At 39.4% G+C, this 22,353-nt stretch overlaps 1 protein-coding gene across 1 annotated transcript; it reads right to left on the reverse strand.

The window, feature by feature from the left end:
- Positions 1-1,830: 1,830 nt before the first annotated feature.
- cln6a (CLN6 transmembrane ER protein a) lies at positions 1,831-17,762 on the reverse strand. The gene is made up of 7 exons (XM_049562625.1): positions 17,574-17,762; positions 15,004-15,124; positions 14,793-14,891; positions 10,682-10,870; positions 7,140-7,195; positions 3,847-3,969; positions 1,831-2,913 (listed from the first exon to the last, which is right to left on the reverse strand). Exons 1-7 carry the CDS (start codon positions 17,624-17,626, stop codon positions 2,643-2,645), a joined length of 912 nt encoding a protein of 303 aa, XP_049418582.1. The 5' UTR covers positions 17,627-17,762; the 3' UTR covers positions 1,831-2,642.
- Positions 17,763-22,353: the final 4,591 nt, after the last annotated feature.

Here is a 22,353-nt window from a genome sequence, read left to right on the forward strand (position 1 = left end):
AGGGGGCCTGAAGGCCTTATGTTGTCTGAGTGAAGATTAGTTTGTGGTAATTTAATTAATTATAAATTGTCTCACATTATGCTCCAGCGAAGCCCAATTTAAAACTAAATGTTAAAGGGCTCCAGAGCAGCTTCTGCATGTTCACCTGCCGTAAACAAGGGCCTTGTAATTTTCTTGACATTTCACTCACAATATGCCTATCCTTAAACAAATCTGTGTTTAATTAAATTATCACAGACATACTGATGTACAACAAACCTGCGGCATGTTTGTATTGTTCTGGTTTCAGTGTAACACCTTCAGTGAAACAAATCAGACACATTCCTATTAGAGCAAATTAAAAAAAAAAAAAAGAAATAAATAAAATAAAACTTAATGAGTCTTAATATTAAATTTTAGTTTTTGATTTTCCAACTCATTACAGCAAAAGTGTCTCATGTCACAAGATCCAAGCAGTGTTACAGGTCTGATTGCATGTGCAAATTCAGACCAACCAGCTCTATTCCAACCTGTTAAAGTCTTCGTGTGTCAATATAGAAATAAACAGAGGAGACAAATCCCCGTCTGAATATCTTGCTGTGCCAGCAGAACCTGTTTTCTGTTTTTTGCCCTTATTCCGAAAAAGACAACATTCCTGCTTATCTGTTTATGTGACTAATGAATATGAATATTCACTGATATTTGTGTTTACATGCAGCTGTGCATACTCTGATTAATGTGCGCCAAACATGTTGTGAATCACGTTAAAATATGGAAAAGCAGAGCAGCTGTCTCTTGTCATTTTGCTTCTCTGAATCAAAACAGGATTTTTTTTCAAAGTTTTCCACCAGTGGCAGACTTGTTTGACCTTTTTTCATTCCTTCAACCACCTTTTTGAAAAAGTTGGTATCACCATATTTACACACATCCAAAAACCTGTTGATATGTAAGCCTTTCAGCATGTTTGAAAGAAGGGGTGTCTTCTTCTGATCAGAAATGTGAGCTTTTCTTTTGGGCATTCATCTCTAAACCAGCCTTGTAAAATACTGGTGAGCTGCTGTGAGTTCCAGTACCCACACTACCATACTGTATAGTATACCAGAGAAAGATTTAGCAAGTCCGAACAGATAGCATTTTGCAGTACACAAGCCAGCGTGCTTATCTTGCTACTCTGACTCACAATCCTCTGCGTATCGGAAGATTCGTCACATCGACTGAGTCGCAAACGGATGACAGCTTGAGAGCTTGCTGATAGCTGTCACAAACTGCAGTAAAACCCCAGCTGAGACACAGATTCTGGACGTGCTGTATACATGCCCAAAGAAAGCTATTAAAACCTGAATAATAATAGTATATCCTACGTAGAGTTAGGATCCAGATCCGGTTCTTTTTTGGAACGGTTCCATCACATTTGGAGTAACGGTTCCTGCAAACAGTTCCTAGATTGTAAAAAAAAAAAAAAGGTCACATGCATTTCCATTAGAGTGCGGCACGGGCCACATATTTCTGTCCGAACCCAACCAAGCCCGACATTATTTAATTACTAAAGCACTGAGTTTGTGTCACACAGTTGTTATGGTTACAGGCTATTTAACAGGCCAGGCCTGAACCGTGGGTGCTCAGCGGAGAGGGAGACCTCCGTGTTTGAGACGGGAGTGGGCGGCAGGAGGTCCGCGGCTTCCAGCGAGGGGAGAGGGAGAAATATAACAAAATAAGATAAAACAGGAAAAACCTGTCTCCCTCTTTTATTTAATTTTTAGCGTTTAATCAAGGCGGAGGCGGACAGCGGGAGGTCCAATGCTTCCAGCGAGGGGTTGTCACGTAAATAATAACAGTGCCCAAGCATGAATGCACATAAGTATTGTTTATTACATTGCTGTGGTTAATTTGAGGTAATAGTGTTACTGTAGAAATCAGAGAATCACTTTTTGTTGTTATATATTCTCAGGGAGATGACACAAGCTCTAAATCTGAAATACACACCACACACAAATATGTATTTTCATCTAATTGTACTGTGCAACAGTTAGAATAAAGTTTTTGTATTTGTATGATTGCATTTGTGTTTATTATATACTTGTTTAAGTGTAGCAAGTACAATGTTTATAATGTAGGAATCGGTAAGAGGAATCGGACCGTTGAGAAGGAATCGGTAAGGAATCGGAATCGTTAAAATCCTAACGAGTCCCGGGGCGTCGGTGGCTTAGTGGTAGAGCAGGCACCTCATGCAGAAGGCTGTTGCTGCAGCGGCCCGGGTTCAAATCCAGCCTGTGGCCCTTTGCTGCATGTCATCCCCCCCTACTTACTTGTCCTGTCTAATAAAGGCAAAATGGCCAAAAAAAATCTTTAAAAAAAAAAAAAAAATCCTAACGAGTCCCAACCCTAATCCCACGTCCTAATCTGAAATTTCTTTATTCTGGATAAGGATGAATTAAAAATACCCAAACAGAATATGTTTACATGACCCGTAATACTTTTGTAATAAAAGTGGAATATTAGTGAGCACATAAACATAGTCACTGTCTGAGCGTAGCCATGACCTGTTACACAAAAACTGCTGAAGAAAGAAACATATGCATCAGTCAGTTCACACTTACGTAAGTGTCTTCTGATGCCACAGCACCTTCTTCAAACACAAGCGTACAGACCTGAACAGATATATATCAGTGGTTGCTCTTGATGTGTAAGGTGTAGTAGGACCAGGGTTCAGGCACATAAATGAGTCCGGGGTACTTGTTGCGTAGCACCGGGTCGTTCCACAGATAGACCACCCACAGTGCCACCAGGAACACAGTCACACTGAAACTACAGAACAGGAACAGGCCGTTGCTGTCTGGGCTGAGGCCTTTGCGCTGTTGGTGTATCACCATGACAACCATGGCAATGAAGGTGAGGAGGAAAAGCTCAGTGATTTGTCCCTCAGTGACCAAGTACCTGGAAGATATTAAAGAAAAGGCAAGAGATGTCAAAACTTACTAACTGTACAATGAAGAGGTGTGAGTTTCAAACTTCTATACAATACCCTGAAAATATCAATATTCGATACCATCTGACACAACGGGGAAAACTGACATTGAGGGCATAAAATTTAAAATACTTTTTTTAAAGATAAATATTTTAACATGTTACAAAAGCAGAATGACTGTAGTTATCAGTTACAATAAGAGAGAACAAGAAAGTGCAGCTGGTCCCGATGTATCAATACTGCAGACAACGCGACAGCGAAGACGTTCAATTCATTACATCAGCACTGAAATTTAAAATAAAAACTAATCCTTTTCCAAAAAGCATTGTTTTTTGACGAGAGCAGCACTGATTTAAATTTCAGCACGAAGTGACGACTGAAATAAGAGAGCTTGTTTTCATCAAAGTCAAGTGGTGCAAACAGAAAATACAATTTCCAAAAGTTCCAGTCAGTAAATACGGCGACTTAAATAGGTTTTATCCATCTTTCTTTCTTTGTTTCTTTCTTTTGTTTTAGCGAACAATACACTCTGTTTATTGTCAATCATTCGACAAAAGGAGATGCTTTGTCTAAAAATGCTGCTGTGGTATCTAAGTATATTGTGTGTATATCATATATATATATACCTTTTATTCACTCTTTTCTTCATCTCACAGAGTGTTGTTACTGTTCCTTTGCACATCAGCTTCCCTTCGCTATTTTTGAATTACAAAAATAAACTGAAATAATCACAGGGTACAAATCACTTCTTAAAGGACGAAAAGGTATCTGTGAAATGTGGATCTCTCTGTTCATTTATAAGTTATATCATTCACAGTACTGCAACGCTAGCCTTTGAAACCCTTCTGTACATGTTGTCCATGAATACATAGTTTTGTTAAAGATGTGAAAATGCGACTGACCAATAGTAGAGGGCGCTGGGTCCCAGCAACAGCCAACCAGAGATGGGAATCTTCTTCTGTTCTTTGGCCTTGGTGAAGCAGCCAGTGAAAAAGATGAACAGGACAATGAAGAAAGGAATGTACCTGGAATAAAACCAGAGGCAGAAACTGTACAGTAACCTGACCCCAGTTAGACTCAAGTATTTCTTTGTATAGGGATGATGTAAAAAAAAAAAAAAAAAAAACACAATCTGGCAGGGCAACATTTGAGCCAAAAACATTTCACAAAACCTCCGACTGAAGAACAATTTATTTTCACTCTCTAAAGTTTATGAACTCAAGGTTTTGTTCAGTAAAGGTTGTATTGACGTCTGTTTCTCAAATCGAACATCTAGGAAAATAATTAACAAATATTGTATCATAGCCATAGGAAACCAGCTGGCAGGTTTTCATGTCAAACCACTGTTTAAAATCAGTGTGTGGAACTGAAGGTAACCACAGCATCAGTGATTATACCAAACTCTTTGATACCAGTTGTAAAACAAAATAACCCCACAAGGGCTGAAATAATAAGTCAATTAATCAAACAAACAACTAAAAAATTAACTGTTTATTTTGATAATGAAATTACTGTTTCAAATTAAAATAAACATTTACTGACCCGATCCTCTCAATTCAATTTAATTCCTTTTTATCTTTTTTTTAATTTTTTATTTTTTATTGTCATTGCAAACAAATACAATGGAATTCAATGCACAGAATAAACTGGAATATTTTTATTATTTTATTTTTACTTTTAAGCTTGATAGACTAGTTGCTCAATTAAAAAAAATATCATCAGATTAGTTGCTTGTGGGGAAAAAAAACTAGCTAGCCGCAGCCCTAACCCAACCACCCAACAACTTTAAATTAAAATAACAAATTAAACACAGCCTGTCTATTAATATTAAATTTAATAAGTGAACTTGGTATAAGAACAATAACACTGATAATAAATAATGCACTCATCAGAGATAACGAGGCTCCCTCCCTCCTCCCACACTGTGGTGCTGAAAACACTGTGACACGATGAGATGAATTCATTTGCAATTACTTGTTTCATTAACTGTGTTATTCATTTCAATTTGCCAAACAATTTGTCAGTAAACCAATCGACTCAGAGACTCAAACTTGCTTTGTAGGGCCACCGAGGCCTGATGCACACAGCCGCTGCTTTTATACCAGTATCCTATAGACCACTGGTTTCAAACTGGTCACCCATGGGGTCCAGATTTCTCCTTAATCATTAGTTCAAGGTCCACACAGTTTAATACAGTCGGTGTCATACTTGCCTGTGGCCATGTTGACAAGCTAATTTGCTGTCTCTGTCAAGTAGCTGTCTGTTAATCACTCACTCCACAGCAGGAAACCACACTTCAAAATAAAAGCTCTGTGCCGTTTTTACAAACGTGACACATTTTCACGTCACTTGTGGTCCATTCAAAATGGACCCATGACCACTTTTGGACCTTGACCCACCAGTTGGGAACCACTGCTTTAGTACGAGTCTGATGACTGTAAAATAACAGCACCTATCTTGGTTGCAATTAAGTAAAGAAAAACACATTTAAATCAATTTGTGTGTTCATATAAAAAAACAAAAGAATATCATTGGTGCAGTGGTGTTCAAGAGTTGAGGCGCCAACCATAAACCACATCATCCCCGCTTCATTTTTATTGCATGTCATTCCTCATGTCTCACTCCCCTCATTCCCTGTCATCACTCCACTATTGCTAACTAATGAAGGAATAAAATGCCTTTGTAAAATGTGTAATTAAGTGTTTTAAAAAAGATAATTTGGAGAGCATTTGTGCCTTTATGAATAGTTGACAGTTGTGACAGTAAACGCGGGGAGACAAAGGGATATGACATCAACAACGGCCCCTGCACAGCATCAAACCAGGAACAATGTAGTCATATGGTGTGTGTCTTAAACACGCCATCCTTATATACTTTTATTGATTTCAGAATTTAATATGTAGAAGTACCTCAACGCCCTGTACCATCTTAGATTTCTGAGAGCACCAATGTGTGAGAGGGTGAAAAGAGAATCATTGATCTATCTTGTTGCTGGAATTTATGGCAGTTTGTTTGCCCACACCCACATGAGGATCACCATACACTTAAACAGAGCAGTACGCAAACTGAAACTCTGTCAACGCCAGAGTGAATACGTAATAGTGGGTCGTTATCAGCCATAAAACTAAAGGCCAAAGGAGAAAGAGGGAGAGATACACAGCACCTCTTCATCTTACTGCTCATAATGAAGCCCCAGTTCACCAAAACTTCAAATTATTCAAAGTAAATCCAGACAGATTTCTCCAAATCTGCCCTTCTTCTCCCGCATGTTGTCTGTAGGTCTGCCTCTAAAAGCTGAAAATTTGAATCAGTAGTCAGAGACCCCTCAGGCGACTAAGATTCTTTAAAATGGAACAGTCGAGTGACAGTCAAGAGTGAGCACTCTTGCTGCCAATCTACTCTCTGGTACAGGCATCTGCCAACCCAGACCCAGGGTGAATCTGAATGAGACGAAGGCAGCTGCCTGGAGGAAGAGAGGCTCCACCCAGGCAGGCTCTGAGATCACGTTATCTTCTGATTCCTGCTCAGAAGTGGTGAATAAACACCTCAAAGCAACTTAATATGAGTACGTGCTAACAAATAATGTTGCACATTTCAGATCCCTCCTTTACATAGTTAGCATGCATTAGCTCGGAAGGCTAACTTGACTTGTTTTCAACATTACTTTAACGTTGCTGTCACCCTGAACGTTCAGCCAAACTCCATTCAAACTCTCAAACCTCATATGGAAAAAAAAAAAGAACCAATAGCTGAATATTCGTATTAAACAGCCAAATCCAATTCGACTGACATAATTCTGAGTCGAGTATAGCCCCAGTTGTTGGTTTCAGTTTCCAGTCAGCACTCTCACCTTCACACAGCTGGTGCATATTGTCACTACAGACCTGCTCAGTTTTCTCATCCTAAAATCTGTTTTGTATTTACAGATGGAATAAAGCCACAGATTCCAGCACACTAATAACTAGCTGCAGATCGTATGGGCTCCACTGGGTTACAATTCTCTACATCTACACTTTCATTGGTTCGTTGCATCCAAAAGACACAACATTCATTAAAATCAGATTTAACATTCACATTTAAACAAAGAGGTTAACAAACTTTAGTTCATAGCAAAGCATTTCATCCTGTATTCTGCTACATTCCAGACATTTCTCAGCACTGTATGTGCACAGCAGTAATAATTATCAGTACATACCACATTAAGTGTCCCAGCTGTTCGTCATAATAATAGAGCAGCTCGAAGGAGTCGATCTGTGAAGGAAGGACAAAAAGAAATCAAATATAACTAGACACTAATTACAACAGTAACAAGTATGTTTTAATGGAACAATATACTGTGTGACTGAGAGCACTGGTGAAGAAGCACCATGGTCCTCCACTATGTGTTGTGCAACAGTGCCCCCCACTGCTCAGGTGCCAATTACACTCCATTACAGCCTCTGAGAAGAAATCACATCTACAGTCTGTAGGTGGCAAATTAGGAATAAAAAAAAGTGGAGGAACATAAATGTAGATGCTTCCAAACAGGAGACGATGAGGACCTGGATGATTTAAATATGAAATTAACGTGAATCGTCTGATACGGCATTAAGTCACAAGATCTCAACCCAATTGAACATCTTTTTAATTTTAATTTTGTCAATTCACACAATTAGGGATGCATGATATTAGATTTTTTTTTGCTAATATCTGATATGCCGATATGTAACAACTCATTTGATTGTTAACCAATACCAATATCAATATATCCACTTTTTCCCTATCTACTTTTAGTGATCATCAAGTCTCTTCTGTAGTGGAATTAATATCATATTATGCACATATACTCTTATCATGATGGTCCACCAGCAGATGGAGACATGAAATACAATACTTTTGACGGTATGTAATATTAATTCATTGAGCAAATTAAGGAAAAGCATGTTGGCCGATTCTAATATTTAATCTTAAAGCTGACATCATCCCTACGCACTATCATGCAATCGGCAGTTGAAATATACCTCTGCACTTATCCCTCTTTTTAGACACACCACGTATATGCATTAAATGAGGGGGGTTGCACAGGGTCAGACATACTAAGGCGCCCTGGAGCAGTTTGAAGGTTCAGAGTCTTGCTCACGGGTACCTTGACAGTGCTCAGGAGGCAAGCGGGCATCTCTCGAGCTGCCTGTCCACACTTGGTCCACATGGGGACTTGAATCAGGGACCCTCTGGTTCCTAAGTTCCCACAGACTGAGCTACTGCTGCCTCAACCCGGTTAAACATCGCATTGAGCAGCTTACTAGACAGCATTCTCCACCACCATCATCCAAACAGGAGATGAGGAAATGTCTTATGCTTTGTTTTTTTCTTTTAACTTGTTGCCCACCCATGATTTAACACCAGACCGGTTTAACCTGGAAGAATGCAATGATCCACTCCTGGTTCATCTCATCTGCTTTTGCTCTACTTTGGCATTTAAATGACATTTAATCACTCACTAAACCCTCTTGACTTCATATTAGTGCATATTTTGCTGTTCTGTGTATTTCAAAAAGCAGTAACTTAAAAAAAATCATATCATATAAAAATCATATATATCTACATGTTTTTTCAGTCGGAAAAGCTTTTGTGATAACAGAATAACAACACTTACATTTTTTCCTATGAAGTAAATCCTCATTAAGAGCTGAATGCGCTTATCAGTTAATTCCAACACTCTACATTTAAATCAATCCCCTTAAGGATCTCTTAACGCAGCTTTATAGTGTAGCATTAATCTGTTTACAGAACTTCTGTCGCAGTTGGAAGGCACTTGACTTGCTTATAATTAACTGAAAAACGATGCATTGCAAATAATCATTGCTTTTCATGTGCATTAGTGCGTGTGAAATCTGAAAGTATTATTAGTGTGCACGCTGCAGACATGCAGACTGTTTGAAGCTAAAAACAAGCAGATATTCAAACAATTAACAGGTGGTTTGAAGTCACACAACCTACATAAACAGAAACATCAGCACTGAAAGTCCCATGTCATCACTTCTTCATGTTTTTATTTGATTTAAAAATACTCACAGATGGCAGCTGTGTTGTTTGATAGTAAAACATAATTGACAGTGTCTTTAAATTATACTTCAGTTTGTTTTTATATATGTTAAACAGAGCTTGGATCATAAGTGTACCACTGAAATACACACAATAATAAATGTATTACACATACAAAAGGGCCACAATAGGATGCTTATTATTCCCTGACGGATTGTGATGGTGTCAGCGGGTTTGCATGAACTTCCATTACACGTGTGCAGCTGCAAAACACAAAGACAGTAACAAAGATACAGTGCAGGGATGAAAAGATTATTTCTTGTGGCTGTGCATCCTCGTATCAAAAACACAAGCACTGACTGAAACCTGACCTGAGACTAAAACGAGTCCAAATAAGTCAGTTTTCACAGGAAGTATTTTTTGTGTGAGTCCCTTTAGGCTTGATACCGATTAATTAGATAAAAGCTAGAGTCTGATGTCCTCTGGGAGGCTGTTCCAGAGACGAGGGCCAATGACACCGTACTTTTTAGTTCTACTCTGGGAGACATTTAATAGACCAGAGGTAAAGGATCTTAGGGATCTAGAGGGAATGTATTTGACCAACATAAATAGCCACGAGACAGTCCATTAAGAGATTTAAAAACAGAGACCAAAATTTTAAAATGAATTCTAAAATGAGCCTTTACAAACTGGAGTAATGTGTTCACGATGTTAAGTCTTGGTGAGTAGACGCGCTGCTACATTTTGAATCGTCTGAAGTTTGTTTAAAGGAGCAATAAGCGAAATTCATCATTTCTAGATTGAAGGAATTAAAAAATCGCTATGTGAAGAACTAGAGGTGTAATGTGTAATTTCATCTGGAGTATAGCATGACCTCACACAACCTCTCTCTGTGTTGATGTCCAGCCCCTTGTTTACAAGCCGGTCCGGCTGCGCGTTCATGTACGTTCATGTGAATCCCTCCCCAGATGTTGATATTGTGGTGGCCCTCAACAAATTAATTAATGTGTGGGAAACCCTCAAGATGTAATTTTTGTACCGTAACAAAACATATCTAACTTCCACTATATTCAAAGTGCCTTTATGTGTTTTGTTTAAACGTGTCTTTTTGTGTTCCTTTTATGTTCAATGCAAAGTGTGAAAAAGTCAAACACCTTTGTCAAAACCCTCTGAGATTAGGGTCAAATCAAGCCCGTACTTAAAAACTTCACTTAAATTATTTAACCTATACACTGTAATAGTCCTGCCTCCTTCTGCCCTGCCCCAGATATGCCATAAACCAACCTATAATAAATATCTTGTTGACAGTCACATCATTGTCAGTTACGATGCTCCACGCTAAGTACGGGATTCAGGATGACACAAAAAGATGTGATAGCGATGACAAAAGAAAGAGAAGAACAAGCTGCACTCCTACACAGCAGGATAAGTTCTGCAGGATCAAACAAGTGTGACGACACAGATGTGTTTTCGGTGGTGTGTTGTCAGTTTGTGTCACAGGCGGAAGAGAAGAATATGTCACTGAACTGTCCCTGGAGAGTCACGGCAAGCAACACAAACAGATTCATGTTGTATGACATTATGACAGGTGACAGAATATATTAATAGACTATGTAAAATTCGTATAGGGACCAGTAAGTTATCACATACAAGACAACATGTTGATAGTTCCACCCTGCTGTGCCCTGCTCTGCTTTAAAAAGAACAACTCACCAGAGAGGCAGGTTTGAGGTCTTTGATGATGGGGTTCTCTCTGACTGACAGGTGGAGCTGGTAGCCACTCAGGATGAGCCGGTGGTTGATGGAGTCTCCCACCAAGTGGATGCTGGCTCCCATGACAAAAGTGATGATGCAGAGGTAGACCGCTGAGCGAGGCAGCGCTCGTGGACTGCGCTCGATCAGCTGAAAGAAACAGCAACACACACATTCTGCATAATGACACCAACTGTATCTTAAGGTGAGTCATCTATTACTACTAATTCATTGTTTTGGTTACATCTGTAGAAATTCATCTTAATTTTAAATGTGCATAATCCAAAGCAAGTAGGGTTTTTCGTCTAATAACACAATTGCAGACATGACCTTTCTTTATCAGTCGAGATTGTTTTGGTGTAAGTTGCAAAGTGTTAGAGATATAGGCCTTAGAGATGTCTGCCTTCTCTTCAATATAAAGGAAGTAGATGGCTTGTGGTGCTCAAAGTGCCAGAATAATAATTTGAAAATCTCAAAAGCAATGTCTCTTTCCAGAGATCATGACCTGGTTACTCAAGATAATCCACAGACCTTGTTGTGAGCAGTTTCATGTAGGAACTATTTTCTTTCTAACAACTAATCCTGCCAACTGTATCACCACGCAGAAGACCTGCATCTACTGCTAGCTCACCTAGCACCACTGAGCTAACTATGTTACAGCTTAGCCAAGGAGGACGCCATTATTGTTTACATCTTGCGCTGTGACGAGCACAAGCCTCTCGTCCATGAGTTGATGCACGCTTCCTTCTGCGTGGTGATATGGTTGGCAGGTGTACTTCAATAGAAAGAAAACAGTTCCCACATGAAACTGCTCACAACAAGGTCTGTGGATTATCTTGAGTAATTGGGTCATGATTTCTGGAAAGAGACATTGCTGTTGTATTATTTTGGCGCTTTGAGCACCACAAGCTGGGCATATATATCTATTAGATAAAAGCAAGACATTTTTACGGGCAACATCTCCAAGACTCAGCTCACACCAAAACAATCTAGATTGATTAACAGCTCTACAGGTAAGAGGAAAAATATGTATTTTTGATTTTGGGGTGAACTGTCCCTTTATACTTGCTGTATTTCAGATATTTTACCATGTTTTGTGCCTATTTCTCTCTACTCTTCAGGTCTTGTCAGCGCTGTGATGTGGCAGACTGCAGACATTCAGGAATCAACCCCCAGGTCTTTGTGTGCAGGAATCTCACCAATGTGCTTTGAAAAGCAGGTATGTCACTTTAGGTTACCTTATAATTTTGGGTCACGTGTCAGTTTAGCTTGTAGAAACATCAACAGTTAAAACAAGTCTCAAAATCTTCACTGAGGCTTTTTTGATCCTTAATGACAACTGAAGCAAAATAAAAGTCAAGCAGCTCAGAGTTACAGTACCACTCAGTTCACAAAGCCTAACAACACACTGAACAAGCATCTCATAAAGGTGATAATCACTTAACCCTGGGTTTGCCAATCAGGCAACATTATCATTATATTCACATGAAAGAAACAGGGTTTGTAATAACAAGGCAATCACATACAACACTGACAGAACTGTTGAGCCTTGAGGGGAAATTAGTTGACTGCAGAATCAAGGGGTAATATTCAGCAAAATAAAACATGAATGTTTACAACATAAACACAACAGGTAGGGATATGTAGAGAAAGGTGTGGAAATCAATAACAATCTTTAATCCTAATTATCATCAGAGTTTACCACATGTGAAGTGCAGGTATCAGACACTTAAATTTAGTGCGTTTTAAGAGCTTTTCAGGATAGTTTTTTTTGCCCAAAATTAAGACTAGTTTTAAGGCAAATCGTCTCTTTCTTATTCAAGCATTGCAGGTAACCATAAAGGTAAGTAGTATATACTGTGTAATCCTGGTAGAACTAGGTTTTATGTAGGAATATGGTTATTAGAGTGAGTTAGGTTAATCTACATTTTGCCGACAGGTAAGTGCAAGGATAAAGTAAAAAGACAATATAAGATGCAGTCTTAGGTTTAAAGATTTAATGTCAGTGATGTGGACTGTCATGCAGGAAAGCTCGACTCATTTTGACAAAAAGAAGTTCACAGATGACCTTGCAAAGTCAAATTTAAGACTATTTAATGACTTTAGGGCATCATAAGACTTTTAAAGGACCTGCAGACACCCTGAGTGTCCCCAAACTATTATAAGGAATACAAGGAATGGATAATAAGCTATACAAACATTAGAACAACTGATAGTTAAAAGAGCAAGTTTTTGGGGCACGCAGGAGCTCACCTGGTAGAGCAGGTGCTCCATCTGCAATGGTTTTGTCCTTGCTGCAGTGGCCAGGGGCTCGATTCTGAGCCACAACCCTTTGCTGCATGTCATCCCCCCATCCCCAACACTGTCCCATCAATTGAAGGCTAAAAGCCCTGAAGAACTACATGTTTTGTCAGTGAAGCAACAGAACGATGCAACAGATTGCCCTGATGTAACTGTGTAAATAAAAAGGCTTGAATAGAAGAGTGTTTAATACTCAGTAAAGTCTGTGTGACCAAAGGTGTTACATGTTTTTAAGTGTAAATAACTCTAATACAAAGGCTTCATCAGGCTACACACAGTACAAAGTGTATGTAAAATGCTTCTTATTCACAAACGTGTGCCAGGTTTCCCTGCAGGGATGAAATAAGAGTGCAGAGGCAACCCATGGTGAACCAAACACTGTCAGGAAGCCTATTGGGAATTTAAGACTTTCAGTGTAATTATTTGCAACAGTAAAGGTCATTCATAATTGGCACCGCGGGTTAATTAGCTTTCTGCTGTATGTTTGCAGCCGTGCCTACAGCAACTGGTTGGGCTGCAAATATTTTTTATGCAAGCAAAGTGATTCCACTGATATGAGAAATGTTTCTGTGCTGTTGCTGGAGTCAGTTCTACCTGTCTGTTGATGGATAGTAGGTAGTTTGTTGGCAACAATGATGGGCCTGCTTGTCTGTAAAAGTTACGTCATTAGGAAAGTGTGTGTTCAGTCACATTTGGGCTTCATCAGTCTTGTATAGAGAATAAAAGGAAACTAATTAAAGGGACAGTTCACCCCAAAATCAAAACTATATATCTTCCTCTTACCTATAGTGTTCTTTATCAATCTTGTTTTGGTGTGAGTTGCCAAGTGCTGGAGATATTGACCATAGAGATGTCTGCCTTCTCTCCAATATAATGGAAGTAGATGATACTCAGTTTGTGGTGCTCAAACGTACAAAAAATAAATGATTTAAAAAAAACTCTGTGAGCATTTTCATGTTGGAACTATTTTCTTTCTATTAAACTACACCTGCCAACTGTAACACTGTGCAGAAGGAAGCGTGCATCTTCTCCTAAACATTACTTGCATCCTTTTCGGCTGAGTTATAACATGTAACGCTCAGTGGTGCTAGTTGAGCTAGCAGTAGATGCAGGCATTCCTCTATGATATGATGATGATACGGTTGGCGGGTGTAGTTTGATAGAAAGGAAATAGTTTCTGGAAAGAGACATTGCTGTTGAGTTTTTAAATGTATTTTCTTTGGTACTTCGAGCACCACAAGCCCATCCATCCATCCATCCATCTTCATCGACATATCCAGGGCCAGGTTGCGGGGGCAGCAGGCCAAGCAAAGCACCCCAGACGTCCCTCTGCCCAGCAATACTTTCCAGACCCCAAGGCGTTCCCAGGCCAGATGAGATATATAATTCCTTCACCATGTTCTGGGTCTGCCCTGGGGCCTCCTACCAGTGGGACGTGCCTGGAACACCTCTAACTGGAGGCACCCTGATCAGATGCCCAAACCACCTCAACTGACCCCTTTTTGACACGAAGGAACAGCTGAACACCACAAGCCTAGTGCCATCAAGTTCCATTAACCCACACCAAACAATCTAGATTGAAATACAGCACTACAGGTTGGAGGAAAAATACGTATTTTTGATTTTGGGGTGCGCTGTCCCTTTAAATTGCATGATTACATATTGACATTTTATAGTATAAACTCTGAGTAGATTCATTGTCTCATACTGAATGTTCTTTGAATTAGCCTCTTTCACAACCTCCAAAATCCTTTGTTGTGTTAACACTTACCTTGAGCATTAGGAATGGTGTGATGACATTGTATGCCATGTGGAAATAGTCTCCAGCACTGGGCTTGTTGAGGGGAAACCACTCCAGAGGAAGGATAATCTAATACAAATGATACCAAGAAGCTATTAGGGTCTGTAACCAGTGATTTCATCATTTTTTACACTCTTTAAAACTGCATGAGGTAAGTGTTGCATACTTCGCTCCTCCTTACCATTACAATAGGCCTTCCAAAGTCCAGTATCCAGTTCTGCAGAGTCAGGCAGAACCACAGGTCGGAGTGGAAGTGCTGCCTCTTCTGCTGTGCCACGATTTCCTTCACACCACCAGGAGCGCTGTCAACACACATTTACAGTGACCATATGTCGTTGTAATGAAACAACGTTACAAAAGCAAAGGGCAGAACAGAGGTTAAGCATTTAATAGACATGTTGGGAATACTGTAATAAAGTAGGGTTTACAATGGTGTTTATTGCTGCAGTAACTTCAGATTAAAACCCATGGCCGCCCTTGCTGATTTTTACTTATCTACTTTATCACTTCCTTTTTTATTAGGCAACATCCTTCATATAAAAGTTAACAAAGCACTTTAGCTTTTAACTATTGCAAAGCAGGACGGTATACATATGTAATGGAAATTTAAAAAAACCTTTCTCAAGCATTTGCACTTAAGAGTTTACATATTTAGCACACTGTGGTAAATATGTAAAAGAAGGAAAGGGAAAGGGAAAATTGCACAATGTAGTGCATAAATACCATAATAGGCTTTTATGTTCAAGTTGAAATTACTGTACGTTTGTGAATATAACAGTTGTGTTCTTTTTTTTCTTCCTGCACTTCATGAAATCAAACTCAAATGATGTGTGCACCAGCATCTGTGTATTGTACTCATTGTGCATTGTGTGCTGCTGTACAGTTTCCTGCTGCTCGCTGAATGCAGCCAGTATGGCTCAGCAAAGTACTTAATGTACTGGAAGAAAAAAAAAGATGAGTGCAACTGAATGGGTACTTCACTACTGAATGTAACTTTTGTGGATAAAGAGTCCTTGTTACTACGGGCCTTCTGACTAATCTCTGCAGTATTGTATAATTATTTTTCTTTGTGGTGGATCATTTTTTTTTACACATGACCAACGTCATTTCACTTTTTTTCCATTACTGTTTCCACAATGCTTTAATAAATTTAAGGCCGACTGCTGTCCTTAACCTTTACCGCAAGTGCATGTAGTTTGCTGTATATCTGTGCACCCACAAGCATAGTGAGGCCAAATACCGTAAAACTTAGAAGTCTGGTCCCAGTTAAACGCCCAGTCCCTTTGACTGGCCCGGTGTGGCTACACATCTTCACAAATAAAGGCTTGTCTCAATTAGATGCCTGGTCTGGTTGCCAAGTAGTTAATTTTTATAGAAGTTCTTTGGTCATTACCTTTAAGTTAAAACTCGTTTAACTTTATGGTAATGAGCTCTGACGCAGTTTGGCGACAACCAATCGGAATGCTGATGTGCTTCGATGAAACGGGTCCCAGAGAACAAGCCATGTAACTTTGGTTCCTACAGCACACTTGTTCCGACAACGGATATCGAGAAGTCGATTACTTGTGTTCGCGCCCACTCAGTCCTTCATAATGTGTCGCTGTTCGGTCACAGAGACCAAAATAAAAAGAAAGAGGCTTGGGACCGCGTCGCAGGGGTAGTTGATTGGTCTGGTGAGTTTTAAAGTGTGTAATGTTAGTAATAGAGGAGAGAATTGCAGGCTAATATTGCAACACAGCATGCAAGTCTTCCTTGCTTGGTTTGAATGGGATGGGATGACATTCTGCAAAGCAAAGCATTTTATCAACACAGATTTGTGCTTTTTCGACTAAAGCGACCCAAGCTGCCACAAATATTTTTGACAATCGTGCTTCTTGGGCATCCGCGAGACTTGTCTCTTTGGAAGCTTCTGGTTTGAACGTACATTAAGACTCATACTGGTTTAAATAAGCAATTTGATTGCATTTCCCATCTTTGCTGAGCAATCCTTTGTGTGAAAGGAATGTAAGGCCTGTTATATATAGACACTTGTCCCAAATATAGCCTGTTGAGTTCAGTGGTTTTAGCAAATAATAGCCCGGGCTATTATTTAAAGTTTTATGGTAAGATCACTCAATCCAACCCAGGAAGGGAACAAAGCTATTTACAGCTTCCACTGACCCACAGCTCACCCAGAAACAGGCACTAGGTTAAATTTTGCAGGGTAAATTATGAATACAGTGAGGTGCCTTTCAATATCAGCTGTACTGGTGATGAGCCAACAGTCAACCAGCATCATTCCTGCTGGTTCAGTCGTGGGACAGTGGGACAGTGGGACCAGCAGACAAGAGGAAGGTTAACATCCAGCAGTACTGCATCTATTTATCTGTCACATGATGGAGGTTGTTTCTACAGTTACTCTGTTTGTTCTCAGCTATGAGACTTCACAACAGACGCATTTAAATGAGCCTGAAAACTGAGACGTTTTAAAATTGAGCGAATTTACACTTTAATTTACGTCACCAACAGCTAATCAGCGCGTGCTCACTATCAATCGCGCGTCCAACCGTTGACTTTGACGCAGTCGCGCCGCCTTCAGTTTTCGTTTCTGGACACATGATGCGGCCGAACAAGCAGCAGAGCAGATACTAAACTGTAACTCGCAACAAGAGCTTATAAAGATAATTAATTAATTTCTTAATATCTCCACGTTTCTGAACCCATTCTGCTCTCCTTCATTGACACCAACCGTCGCCTAATGTGTGTACAAACCTAGTTTGTGTTGTTTGTGAATCGTTTCCTCGACGTTTTCGTACAGTCTGCATTTTCAGTTCCGTGTTTGCTATCGTTTGTGAAGCTAGCAGTGCTCCCTGACCGTCCCGTGGTCCAAATGATGGAAAGTTAACGGTATTAAACTACAGTAAACATCTTTCTGTCACAACTCCTTTGCACTTCCTTGTTGCCGCCTTGTTCCCGCCCCTCTGCCTCATCCACCAATCAGACTGCAGCAGAGGAGTTAGAGGCGACAAGGGCACAGTTAACCCTGAGTTCTGATTTGTAGGCAAAGTCAACAACTTTAACTACAAAAAAAACTTACAAAAGCACATGAATTAAAAACATTTTGTATACTTGGGTATGAGGCTTGGAGCGAACTGGAATTATAATAGTTTTTTTTCAGTGGTTAATTATAATAAATTAATATACTGATGTGATACTTTTAAAAGGCATCTTTAAATCATTTATCAATTTCACTTTAATGCACTCACTTTAATTCATTTAAATTTTTCACTTTGCATTAGAAACTGAAAAAAGCATTGAATTGACAATCAGTAAATCTCTTTCCACACAGTGAAGAGTTTGCATGTTCTCCCGATGTTAGCGTGGGTTTTTTCCGAGTACTCTGGCTCCCTCCCACAGTCCAAAGACATGCAGGTTATTTGGTGACTCCAAAGTGTCCGTAGGTATGAATGTAAGCATGAATGCTTTTCCGTCCCCATAAGTCAGCCCTGTGATAGTCTGGTGACCTGTCCAGAGTGCACCCTGACCCTCCAGCCCCCCGCAACCCCTAACAGGATGAGCGGTTTGGGATAATAAATGAATAATTCTGTTTCCTCATTCTGAATTAATATTTCATAAATTTAAAGGTCCAGTGTGCAGGATTTGATGGCAGTCAGGTTGCAAGCCTGAAATGTCTCCCATGTGCCAAGCGTGTATCTTCGGTAGCCAACATGAAAACTCCAATAGCCCAATCCAGGGGTGTAAACATAGACAGTGCAGGCAGTGCGGTTGCACAGGGGCCCATGGGACGAAGGGGCCCATAGACAGTGCAGGCCCTCCAACAGTGTGTTGGCCAGAGAACAGGCTCCTGTAAACTCACAAGTCAGTCTTTAGATGCTTTGCTTAACTAAAGACTGATGTCTTTCTCCCTGATTTTGTGTTTAGATGAGCGGATACAATTTCAGAGTTTAAAAAAACTCCCTTTGTTGCAGAACCAATAGTAAATCTGCAGGGCGGTCCTTCGGTGGCTCGCTGAACTCTTGTGCTCGTAAACATAGTCCGACTAGAAACACGTGTAGCGGTACAAAATGGCTCAAGTCGCTGTAAGTTCTTCCTTAAGTCATGCACGAATTTGCACTGATGACTGTTGGGTAATATGTATGTTTATGTTGTCCAATGTCAAAATCTTGCACTGGGGCCCATCACAGTAACGTGTGCTGGGGCCTGTCCTAACTACCATACGCCACTGACCCTGTCTAGTGTTTGATTTGTCAATTCTGCCAGGGCTACCAGAGACAACATGGCAGGCTCCATTGAAGAGTACCTTCTACGTATGTAGAGACACCACATGGCTCATTCTAAGGTCACCAACTAATGAAAATAGACCTATGACTATTACGTTCCACCTCTGCCAATAAATGCCCCTAAATTCTACACACTAGACCTTTAAAAGTGTTTTTCGATTTTACTCTTTATGACGTGATCATCTAACATCAGTTTGAGTTTTCCTTATTCTAACCTGAGCCCAAATGTATCCCTGACCCCAACCAGTTTTCTCTACAATGCTTAACCACAACCAAGGTTAAAAAGGCTCAATAGCTGGTGAACTATTATTGAACATGAAGGATGATTGATTCATTTTACTGAGGCGTCTGCAGTTGGCCTTAAGGCGGGATACTTTTGTATTAATAATGAAGTTATAGGTGAGAATTATAATTGTGTAATGACTGAAAAAGTCCTGTCCTCAGGTCGACACTGGGCAGTGTCATGCTGGGAGTTACAGGAGGTGACCCATGCTCATGCACCAGTAGTAATGACCTATATTGCTGTTTCTAAATTGATTAATTTCTATTTGATTTTTAAACAGTTTAAATTCACAATTGTTTTTAATTCAGCATTGAAAATCTATTATTCTATTGGCTGACAGCTCCTCACAGCAACCCCCTGAGGTTTGGACAGCCAATTAATTTTATTATTTACACCTGTGCTTATCTTACAGTCACAAGAAAAAGGGAGCTTCCCTGGATAATCCACACACCTCACTTCAGTTTCAAGATTTTGTCTCATTAAAATTGTTCACTTGGGCAAAAGCAAACAGAAGAAATGCTTTTTTGATTTACAATATTGTAATTGTGATTATTCCAGCGAGACTGTGCCTCCTGTTGTGGGGAATGCTATCAATAATGACTCAACCATCTGTTGTATGCAGCTCAGTCAAAAACAACCATATGAAAAGATCTGTGTTCTCTGTGGAGCCACTAAAACACTAAAAGCTGGTCTTTGTTTTAAACTCTCAGTTTCAGCTCACATATGCATTAACAGCTTTGTACTGATCTCAACACGTACGCAGTATACATCTGTTAATTATTCCACATAGAGACTGGAGATTGAATTTCTACCTTTGAGGTAACAACTTCACATTGCTAATTGCCTCTGTGGCCGGTGAGGATAGACTTTAGTAGATGTTCAGTCTCCTATAGTTCCTAAATCAGATAGTCTGAAACGTGTGTGAACATATAATGACAGGAGGAACTATGGTCACATGCACTAAATATGTAAAAAACAGTTTATTTACAGTCCAGGTACCACCCAATGTTACAAAATAAACACAACCTTTCCTCATCTATATATCTGTTAAATATATCTTTTTTGTATAGTTTTTGAAATTGATTTACATTTGTGTTTTGTTTCAACTCATCACGCACAATATACTGCATGTCCTTCTGAGACTTGGGCTTTTGTTTGTATACATTATTATTTATTTATTTTTTTCAACAGCAGTTTACAAAGCAAAACAAACAATATGATAAAGTAATTTCTCCTGCTGTTCAAATTTTTTTCGCAATTAAAGAACTCTGTAGAACATTTTGGGAGAGATTAAGTGTACACATAAGCACCATGTGTCGGAGAGACTTGAGGAGAGATAAAGCCACAAACAAATTAAACAAAATAAATAAATAAATAAATAAACAAACAGAATAGCAGTCAATGAGGTTTGCTTGACTAAACATCATAGGGTCTTTTGTATGATACCTCCACAAAATCAGGGCGTAAGGGTCTTACATATTATACCCACTTCACTCAGAATTTAATGAACACATTTTTGGTATGCATTTCTAATTTCTCCTCGCTATTTGGGATCAGAGGGACCCAAGAAGTGTAAAAAAAAACTAAACCTTGTCAACAGTAATTAAGTCTCAATGTCCTTAAACGAGTACTTCCTAATTAACAGTGTCATAGCTGGTTGCTGTTGCTAAGGTTGGTCATATTTGTTTGTATATTGAACTACAAAGTTTCAACCTCTAAATGTGATCAGGTTTTTGACCTTGTTCACTTTTGTGTTAGGATCGTCTGCAGACTGACTTGGCAGAGATGGCTGCCATCTTGTTTTTACATGGAGTAGTTTATTGTGCGCTTACTACCACTAGATGGCACAAAAAGTGTCGAAGAACGAGGACAACAGGTCATGAAGTATAAGGTCAAGTAAACCCAAAATGTGATGTCCTTATATGAGGACACAGGGTCTCAGGAGGATATACTGAGATTAATTTCGAACGTGTATTAAAAAAGACATGGACATACCAACAAGCAGACAGAAAGAAAGTAATATTCGCAATGTAATAAAATGTATGTAATGCCTTATTTTGTTTCTGTTACAAGCCTTTTACCACGAGCAACATCACCTTATTTGATTTACATTGATGGCATGATGTAGGCTCAGACCGAGTGAGGGGCCAGCTGAAGATCAGTGTCTAATGAGTTATTACCTGACAATCCTTTTACCTTTCCGACCTCATCAGATGATAAATATAGTAGACTGCTCTAAGTTTTTCCAAGTCAGTTATTTACAGTGGAAGCCTGAAATTATATGGCTCATGTTGTATTGGTATAAACAATTTTTTCGCAGATGTTAGCAGTGGCAGTGATGTCCAGATGGGGCCACTGGAAATCTTGGGTTGGCATGACAAAACTGAAAGCTGTAACTGAATTTAAGGGATTCGATTACGATATTGAAATATATTGATTAGTTGGAAACTGTCAGTATGAGGGTCAAGGAATTGTACTCTGATATACTTTGGTTTTATTTTAGTTCCCTTAGCATGACATGGTTGGTCATGGCACATATATATGCCTTAAGTTGTCTAGTTTCATGACAACCTCTCTACGCGCTACAGAACAAAGAAAGGTCTTGCAAGTGTCATTCACTACAAACGTAATGAGACATGAATTTATATCATATTTTAGATAAGTTTTCAATAGTTCCTGTAAGTTATGTTGCTTCTGCAGTTGCAATGTGGACAGCACATTCTCAATCCGACCTTGGCACATATTGGCATTTGGTCATGGACCTTCCACATCCAGATACGACATGCAAGGCACCCTGGGTGCGTTGGTTGTTGATGTTCTGGGATACCGTGTCAAGTTCTGCCTGTTACATGCATTGTCTTCTTTCAAAATACACTTCACAGGAAATGTACTGTTTACATACAGTCTCTTTCAAAATAAACACACATCAGTACAACAATGGGAATTGACATCTGTCCTCCAATAACTA

The sequence above is a fragment of the Epinephelus fuscoguttatus genome, linkage group LG2 (assembly GCF_011397635.1).
Source record: "Epinephelus fuscoguttatus linkage group LG2, E.fuscoguttatus.final_Chr_v1".
Classification (NCBI taxonomy): Eukaryota; Metazoa; Chordata; class Actinopteri; order Perciformes; family Serranidae; genus Epinephelus; species Epinephelus fuscoguttatus.

What these genes read in the sequence shown, in the direction of transcription:
- cln6a (XM_049562625.1), bottom strand. Translation starts at nt 17,626, where the DNA reads ATGCAGACTGTACGAAAACGTCGAGGAAACGATTCACAAACAACACAA. An exon ending in TCACAAACAACACAAACTAG is followed by an intron (nt 15,125 to 17,573) that starts GTTTGTACACAC and finishes GTGTGTTGACAG; the next exon opens with CGCTCCTGGTGGTGTGAAGG. An exon ending in CACCATTCCTAATGCTCAAG is followed by an intron (nt 10,871 to 14,792) that starts GTAAGTGTTAAC and finishes TGTTTCTTTCAG; the next exon opens with CTGATCGAGCGCAGTCCACG.